Source organism: Osmerus mordax, chromosome 26 (genome assembly GCF_038355195.1).
Source record: "Osmerus mordax isolate fOsmMor3 chromosome 26, fOsmMor3.pri, whole genome shotgun sequence".
In the NCBI taxonomy this organism is placed as follows: Eukaryota; Metazoa; Chordata; class Actinopteri; order Osmeriformes; family Osmeridae; genus Osmerus; species Osmerus mordax.
The window spans coordinates 2487822-2496090 of NC_090075.1; the positions used below are offsets into that span (position 1 = coordinate 2487822).

The window sequence follows — 8269 nt, forward strand, 5'->3', positions numbered from 1 at the left end:
AATGTAACATCCATGCTTCTTTCAAATTTACAAATAATTTAAGGTGGCATTGGCCATTGTACTGCCTATTTAAATCGTTTATTATATTACATTACATTGGATATTACCCCTGGCAGTGATAGCAGACAGCCAGGCCTTCAAAGTGTATGAAAGCACAATATCTTATTATAACCTCTTTGCACAATATGACCTGATGTAAGCTTTCCTCAGCCAAAGTCACTGACCAGACATAACATAAGCTAGGGTATCATGTGAGATAGTGTATGTACCTTGAATTATTCAACGATACATTTTTAAACCTATGAAGCCAATTTATGACGTTGGAAACATATTTACTTAACAAATTATCCTGCTTGGTACACAAAGCCCATTTGAAGGGACTCAACAGATATACTGCATGTACTTTTACTCAAACAACCAATAGAGGGCAGTGCAGCCAAGATTTTTCTCAACCTTGCATACAAATTCAGTTTTCGGCACCAGACATTCATGTAGGTTCTTTTGATAGAATCCCTGTAATTTGATATTAGGAAACTTCAATTACCCTGTCATCGCATGCTGTAACAAACACTCTTGCACACAATCCATCCATCTAAAAAGTTAATGTTTATTGAAAGTAAATTCCTTTATAGAACAGATCATAACTCACACTTGGCAAATAGTTTGAAACAGCTCAACAGTACAAGTAGTTTGGATGCGGTTTAGACATAGTTTAGATGCAGTTTTGACATTCTTTGGTGGTGGTGATTGGGTTTGGAGGGGCATTGAGTTCAAGGGGGCTTTCCAGCAAACTGATCTGGTATAGGGTGGGTGTTTTCCCAGGAAGGGTTGCACGCCGTTTTTCATCAGGTCTGTCCTATCCGTCAAACGGGTTTGCAGACAGACCGTCACTGGTCTGGGAAGTGGACCCACCCACACCTCTTTGTCCGCCAGAGAGAGGGAACATTTAATCATTTAGCAGACGCTCTTATCCAGAGCGACTTACAGTAAGTACAGGGACATTCCCCTGAGGCAAGTAGGGTGAAGTGCCTTGCCCAAGGACACAACGTCATTTTGCACGGCCAGGAATCGAACCGGCAACCTTCTGATTAGTAGCCCGATTCCCTAACCGCTCAGCCACCTGACTCCCAGGGAAGATGAGGGAGGGGAGGCAGAAGTGGAGGATCAGTAGACAATGCATCAGTGACTCAGGAAAAGATTACAGGTAGTTTGGAAGATCTTTCTCCACCACCTGCAATCATAAGAAGAAAGAATTTCTGCACATACATCTCTCAGTCATTCAGTATCTTGAGTCCAATCTGTGGTTCTGGGTTTATTGGAGGCTGTTGCTATCTATGACCTTTATATGAACTTCTCCACCACTTTCACAAGTCCCCCCCCCCTATACTCAGCAGTCTTCTCATGTGCCCTAAGCAATTTACGGTAATCATTCCTGTCGGCTTCACTGACTGTGAGGAGATAAGACAGCTTCCAGCAAGTCTCAGAGGGATCAATAGTGCTGCCTTTTAAGAACCAAATGCCAGAACGGCAGAGTGGCTCATCAATCTGTGGCCTAGCTTGCAGTTGGTTACAGTTCAGTAGAGCCTCACCTGGATGTCAGAGAGCCAATCATATTCCTATCAGTGACAGTGTGTGTGTACGGGTCATGCTTACGCTAGGATCACTCATCGGAGAATATCTCTTCACGACCTGCCCCTCTTTGTTGATAAGGAACTACAAAGGCAGAGAGAAGGGTCAGAGAAGAGACCACATAACAGTCACTGCATGATGCTTCATTGATTTACCATACTGAGAAAATCTGAAAATATCAGACTTTATCATGTCCTCTGAGTCTGTGTGGAGGTGAGAACACAAACCTTGGTGAAATTCCACTTGATGGAACTAAAAAAGGAAGAAAATGAAATGAAAGATGATTAGAATCTAGAGGATTTAAAACCCCAAACGACTCCTAAAACTGTTGTTGAACTCTAGTTTTAGCAATCCCACCCAGCTTGCACCGGCTACTCACTTTCCCATGAAGCCTTGTCCGTTCGGCTGATCCTTCAGCCACTTCCACAAGGGGTGGGCGCCGTCCCCGTTCACCTCAATCTTACTGAACATGTCAAACTCAGCGTTGTAGGACTTGGCAAACTCCTTGATCTGAGCCTCTGTCCCCGGTTCCTTCAGTAACAAACAGGAGATATTAGCTGCATGTCAGCTCTGTTACTGGGAGTCAGGTGGCTGAGCGGTTAGAGAATTGGGCTAGTAATCAAAAGTTCGCTGGTTCAATTCCCGCTGGTTCTATTCCCGGCCGTGCCAAATGACGTTGTGTCCTTGGGCAAGGCACTTCACCCTACTTGCCTCGGGGGGAATGTCCCTGTATTTACTGTAAGTCGCTCTGGATAAGAGCGTCTGCTAAATGATTAAATGTTATTATACAGTATATCAATGTTACGCACGCCTACAGTTTCTCAAGCTAACCTTGAGATTCCGTTACCCTCTTCTCAACAGCGTCTCATTCTCGACTTGAAAGTGAGGCAATTATTATCCAGTTTTACAACCAAACAGATAACCAGCCTTCAAAGTCTCTCAAAAATGTGCATTGTACTAGCATGTAAATCTCTGCGTGTGTACTGTAGGTGAGTCCCTGAGCTCGGTCACCCGGTGAGGGGATGTCAGAGGGATAGTTGACCTACCTGACTGGCGAACTGGTTGGAGGGGAAGGCCAGGATACGTAAACCTTTCTCAGCGTACTTAGCGTGCATCTCCGCAAACTGAGAGTAGTTTACTGGGGTTTTCCCTCATTTAGAGGCAACGTTTGTGATGACGACGACGTTACCCCTGCACAACCACGAACACACACAAGGTGAAAAAACAAGACACGACTATACAGTATGTTGCAGGTCTGTGGTGAGGCCAATGGCAACAGAAAAATAGAAATATGTCACAGTCTTTTCATATCTAGCAAACTCACCTGTATTTTTCGAGGGACACCTCATTGCCATCGATATCCTTGGCAGAGAATTCATAGATAGATGTGGCAGTCTGCCAGCTCTCTGTCGGTAAAGACTGAGAGAAAAAGAGAACATATATTTTTTTAAGGGAATAGGTTACGACTACAAGTAAGGATAGGTTTCCAGGATGACCTAATGTGACTAATATTCAGCATTCTCAGTTGCCCCCGGTTGACAAAAAACTGCTTTCCACACGCAAATGGCTCTTCTTGTTCAGGGCAAATTGCTGAAGGAAAATAACTGTCTGTACGTTCCACATGACAACTCAAAAGCTCCCAGAAACATAACTGCTTCAAGTTAAGGTTTTTCCAAGAACCCAAAATAAGTACAAATAAAATATAAGTAGCCAACACAAACAAATGACAATCTGTGCTGTCAAAGCAGTTTAAGACACATTTGAAGACCCCTCTCTGTCGTTCTTACCATAGTCTGCAGTAGGAGAGAGAGGAGGACAGAGGACCCTAAAAGACCCATAACTGCCTCTTAGGAACGTCCACTAAATACAGTTGGCTGTACCACCCTGCACCTGACACTGAGAGACTGTGAGCTGTGGTGCACCTTTTGTATGACGCACTGCAGATCATTGACAGAGAAGACATTAACTAGTTTTTATGCTGACGTCTGGCACACAGAGAAATCTTATCACACAGCTGAGTAGCCAGGGGTAAAGGTAATCTCTTACTCAATCTAGGCAGAACTGATTAGAAGAATTAAGGACTTGTGCTGCTGTGGCAGTTGGAACAACTGATGTTACAACACAGTGCAAATGAACGTAAAGGTCATAAAAAAACATACTGTGTCTGCAATTGACAACCATAACAAAGTAGCTTCATCAAATCATTCTGATAACCTATCTATTCTGATTAAAAAAAGCAACTAAAATGTAACATCATGACACCAGAACAACACCAGTCCATTCACATGACCCTTAACAAAGGCCAACACAGATATACCCTAATCAGCGTACACCCCTAGAGAACAGTTTGCTGCCAGTCACAGGCCAGGAGATTAAATACACCACCGTTAATACTGTAGGTTTGTTTTCCAGTTTAAACTCTGTATCATCAATTGCACATTGTGATCAAGTAAAACTTGAAAACATTTCGTGAAATTATACATGTATGTGGATATAGTATTTACAAGTAGCAGCATAAATTGACCTTCATTAGATTTACATAGTCGTGCCAAAGTCTTACTAACGAGCTGCATGTGACTGCTTTAGGAGAGATTATTTCAACATTTCTTGTGAAAGGAATTGCTGTACCCTTTACCACGTATAAACTGTTTTTGTAGAAGGATGAATAAATACCACATTCTTATAAGTTCATTCTGACTCCCACATAGCCTACAGTACCAGAGTATCCTAACAGAGTTCACAGAATGACGAAGCAGTTTCCTTTCTACTGTCAGAATCGCCTGCTGGTACTAATAGATAGAGGTGAACATGCAACAACAGAATTGTATGACTGACAAAACCATGCAGCATAGGGCACATCTGGTCATCAACACAAGGCCATGCCATTTTAGATGGTATTATCACATCGGACACATCCGGCCAGCACACAAAAACAAACTCCAGTCTAGAATGTTCTCTATAAACACATCGGTGATAATTCATATGATCAGTAGTTAAACTAACTAGAGCTTAAATACGTTTCTGTAAATCGTCCGTATGTCCAAATAATAATAACAGATACAGTGCCTATAGCCAGTATTTTTGATTACCGTGGCCGTTAAAAAATACACTACCATCGCCAGTAGGATTCCACTGCTCGCCAATCCCGCAGCTATCAAAACACAATGAAGTTGCCTCATTTTGTTAAAACGAGGGCAAATATAACGTTTACACCGCCCAATCCACATGAATTGGTTGTGAAACGCAGGAGCAGGGGTCGAAGGGGCGTGTCATGTAGAATAATCTGTTTTCCGTGTTTAAATGCCTTTAGTCACTACTGCTTTCACACACAAAAATGTGTATAGGGATTTTAATATGTATTGGGATTTAGATGTACATCTCAGTGCGTTAGTATAGGCCTTGTATTTTGTTGTTAATTGTTTTACATTAAAACAAACTAACATCAGACCACGCACTGTAGTTCAGAGGCTCACAGAAACATTTATTTATATTTCATTCACATTGATCTGAATGGTTGATACATATCTAAATAACAACAATAGCTTTGGTTGGTTTTAATACAAAAAGTAAAAAAAGACAGCTGGAAGCAAGCGCTCCTAAGTGACGTCATCAATGTGCGTCGAATAACAATTCAACGTGAGGCTGAGCATCTGAAGTTAGCATCTTGAATCATTCAACCTATTTATTGTCTATAGGTTCTTTGTTAAACATAATATTAAGCTATGGATGACGAAGAGGAAACATATAGGTTATGGAAAATTAGAAAAACTATCATGCAGGTGGGTTATATTACCTATATTTTGTAAACATCCGTTCATAGTATTCTTCATACTATCTCGGTGTCGCTAGCTTATCGATCTTTAGGTCTTATTACATTGAATTAGCTCGCATTAGTTAACTATTATTTTATAAATTGTTGTTACAGTCCAATAGAAGTGTTACATCGACTAAGACATTGCTGTAAATGTGACAAGCTAAATGTAGGTAGCTCATCATCGAAAATTCGAGAAATCTCCAGCAGGAAGTTATCTTAGACTCTTTCTGTGCGCTTCTTGACAAATATTTGCCTGTTCAACAGTTGTGTCATGACCGAGGTTACCTGGTGACCCAGGATGAGTTGGACCAGACCTTGGATGAGTTCAAGAGCCAGTTCGGGGACAAGCCGAGTGAGGGTCGCCCTAGACGGACGGATCTCACCGTGCTCGTGGCACACAACGACGACCCCACAGACCAGATGTTTGTTTTCTTTCCCGGTAAGCTGATGAACGATCTCACCAAATGACGCTACTAACAATATCCAAAATAAAGCCGTTGTTAAACACTTCCTGACTATGACATCCAGACCCAAACCTGTTCAAGTTGTCACACATTAATAAAATAACCCCCCGTCCCCTCAGAGGAGCCCAAGGTTGGAATCAAGACCATTAAGATGTACTGTCAGAGGATGCAGGAAGAAAACATTACACGCGCCATCATTGTAGTCCAGATGGGAATGACACCATCAGCTAAGCAGGTACGTGAATAATCAAAACACTCGGTCCAAATCTTGTTGACTAACCTACCATAGGGGTTGTAATCATTAAAAGCAATCTGCTGCCGTTGCAGTGCCAAAACAACAAATGATTTTTTGCAGCAATAGTGGATCGTGACTTATAAAGGATTAATTCATTTCTGGGTTTATTTCAGTCTCTAGTTGACATGGCCCCCAAATACATCTTGGAACAGTTTCTACAACAGGAGCTCCTAATCAACATCACAGAGCACGAGGTAGGGCTCATAAACACATTCTGATCTTTGTCTCTTCTCGCAAAACGCTGATATAAGCGGTCTGTGTCACAGTCAGTCTTGATGAGTTATTGTAATCTTGTGATTTTTCTTTTCCACAGCTGGTTCCTGAACACATTGTCATGACAAAAGAGGAACTGTCTGAACTTCTGACAAGATAGTATCCTTCCACTCAATTTCTCGCTGATGTCGAACAGTTAATCATACATGTACCATGAACATCTACTGCAATGCCCGGTTCCACATCCAGTCAAATGATTAGTTTACTTCTTAAACCATACTGAGATCTATGATTTCTTTATGTACAGTATCACACGGCATGTACATTTACATTTTATGCAAAGCGACTTCCAAGAGAGAGCTTTACAAAAAGTCAATGATCATAAACAACAAGACCCAAAAACATTTTGGGTAGTCAAAACATGAAGCATACATTGTGAAAAGCATATAAGTGCCAATGGCACTTTAACAAATTACAGTTAAACAACATGAACCTCGAAAGTGCTAGAGTGTACCTGGAGGAAAGCAACAATAATATAATTCACAGCGAGTACAAATAGTTAAATCCGCTACAACTAACCAACAAGTGTCATTGTGATCCCGGGGAAATAAACGTAACATCTGATCCAACAAATCGTTCCTAAGTACCGTTGTACTCCCATGTAGGTTGATGAGAAGTGTTAAAGTGCTACTGCCTGTTGGTTGTCCTTCATTTGTGTTCCTGCAGCAAGCTGAAGGAGAGCCAACTGCCCAGGATCCAGGCAGGCGACCCCGTGGCTCGTTACTTCGGCCTCAAAAGAGGCCAGGTACTGGACACATTTCCTCTGTTTAAATGCAAATTCTCCCTTTTGTTTCTACATTTACATTGTCATTTAGCAGACGCCGCTCTTATCCAGAGCGACTTACAGTAAGTACAAGGGACATTCATATTTAAGGTTGTTTTCCGTGGCTGTGGCAGGTTGTAAAGATTATCAGGCCCAGTGAAACGGCAGGACGTTACATCACCTACAGACTGGTCCAGTGACTGCTACCGTCAGGACTACGGATGCCAAGGTAGGACAAACCAAAACAGTTGAGATGTTATTTTTTTCTAACTGCAACACCTCACATCACAAGTCTATTAACATTCTGTGAGTGTCTACGTTTCGTTCCATTTGACTAACTCTGTTGCTAAGGTACAATGGCAACTCGTGTGCTGCACTGTCCCCCCCAGGTATGGCGCGACACCGTTCAGAGGGCATGGAGGAATCTGGGAAACTTGTGTGTCATAGCCAATAGAGCCTGATGATTGGCTGTTTTCCATCTCCAGTTTAATCCTGCTTTAGTTACTTTTCTTTGTGAAATTTTGTAATTTTGTGTAATAAACCGACAGAAAAATGTTTACTTTGTTTAGTTAATTTTTGTTAAGCAACAAGAGGCTTCTCACATCACATCTGTAGTGAAACCAATTTGACAGCATGAAAGATAACCTAGCCACCGAAGGTAAGTAAACATGTACATACCAATACCTGATTGATAGTCAAGTCTGTAGTCCCCTTACGAATAGTGTAATGCTACACCATTCTGCCAAGTAACATGTTTTGAGAAATACATTTGTGCATGAGCATACCTTCTTTTTCCTGAAGAAAGCCATGGTTGTTTTCCACTGCTTCTGGTCACAGCCACAAATTTAGCAAAACACCTTGTAATCTCTTGCCCTTTCTGCATGGCCCCGTCGTGAAGAGTTAAACTCAGGTAGGCACAGTGTTTCCCTGCTTGTTTAGTACAGGAGTAGAGCGACCCGTGACTTTGCATGCGTATCATGGGCAGGGCCTGGGTGATGCATACATCCATTGTTCTAAACAAGTTGTTTCTC

General features: G+C 41.9%; 2 protein-coding genes across 4 annotated transcripts; one reads left to right on the top strand and one right to left on the bottom strand.

Moving 5' to 3' along the window:
• Positions 1 to 587: 587 nt before the first annotated feature.
• On the bottom strand, positions 588 to 4878 carry gpx4a (glutathione peroxidase 4a). Of its 3 annotated transcripts, none has more exons than XM_067229729.1 (7): positions 4743 to 4878; positions 2954 to 3048; positions 2676 to 2820; positions 2009 to 2160; positions 1857 to 1881; positions 1654 to 1713; positions 588 to 1231 (listed from the first exon to the last, which is right to left on the bottom strand). In XM_067229729.1, exons 1-7 carry the CDS (start codon positions 4854 to 4856, stop codon positions 1199 to 1201), a joined length of 624 nt encoding a protein of 207 aa, XP_067085830.1. In that variant the 5' UTR covers positions 4857 to 4878; the 3' UTR covers positions 588 to 1198. The 3 variants fall into 3 exon arrangements, with proteins under 3 accessions (XP_067085830.1, XP_067085829.1, XP_067085831.1); XM_067229728.1 differs by having other exon boundaries at positions 4719 to 4877; XM_067229730.1 differs by lacking the exon at positions 4743 to 4878 and adding an exon at positions 3417 to 3499.
• Positions 4879 to 5240: 362 nt separating this feature from the next.
• On the top strand, positions 5241 to 7797 carry polr2eb (RNA polymerase II, I and III subunit E, b). The gene is made up of 8 exons (XM_067229731.1): positions 5241 to 5408; positions 5708 to 5882; positions 6027 to 6142; positions 6316 to 6396; positions 6516 to 6574; positions 7142 to 7220; positions 7373 to 7467; positions 7628 to 7797. The coding sequence occupies exons 1-7, from the start codon at positions 5352 to 5354 to the stop codon at positions 7436 to 7438; spliced, it is 633 nt and encodes a 210-aa protein (XP_067085832.1). The 5' UTR covers positions 5241 to 5351; the 3' UTR covers positions 7439 to 7467; positions 7628 to 7797.
• The last annotated feature ends 472 nt before the right edge of the window (positions 7798 to 8269 follow it).

Excerpts from the sequence above, each read along its gene's own strand:
- polr2eb (XM_067229731.1), top strand. The coding sequence starts at position 5,352 with ATGGATGACGAAGAGGAAACATATAGGTTATGGAAAATTAGAAAAACT. Across the intron at positions 6,143-6,315 it reads TGACACCATCAGCTAAGCAG|TCTCTAGTTGACATGGCCCC; the intron begins GTACGTGAATAA and ends GGTTTATTTCAG. Across the intron at positions 7,221-7,372 it reads TCGGCCTCAAAAGAGGCCAG|GTTGTAAAGATTATCAGGCC; the intron begins GTACTGGACACA and ends TGGCTGTGGCAG.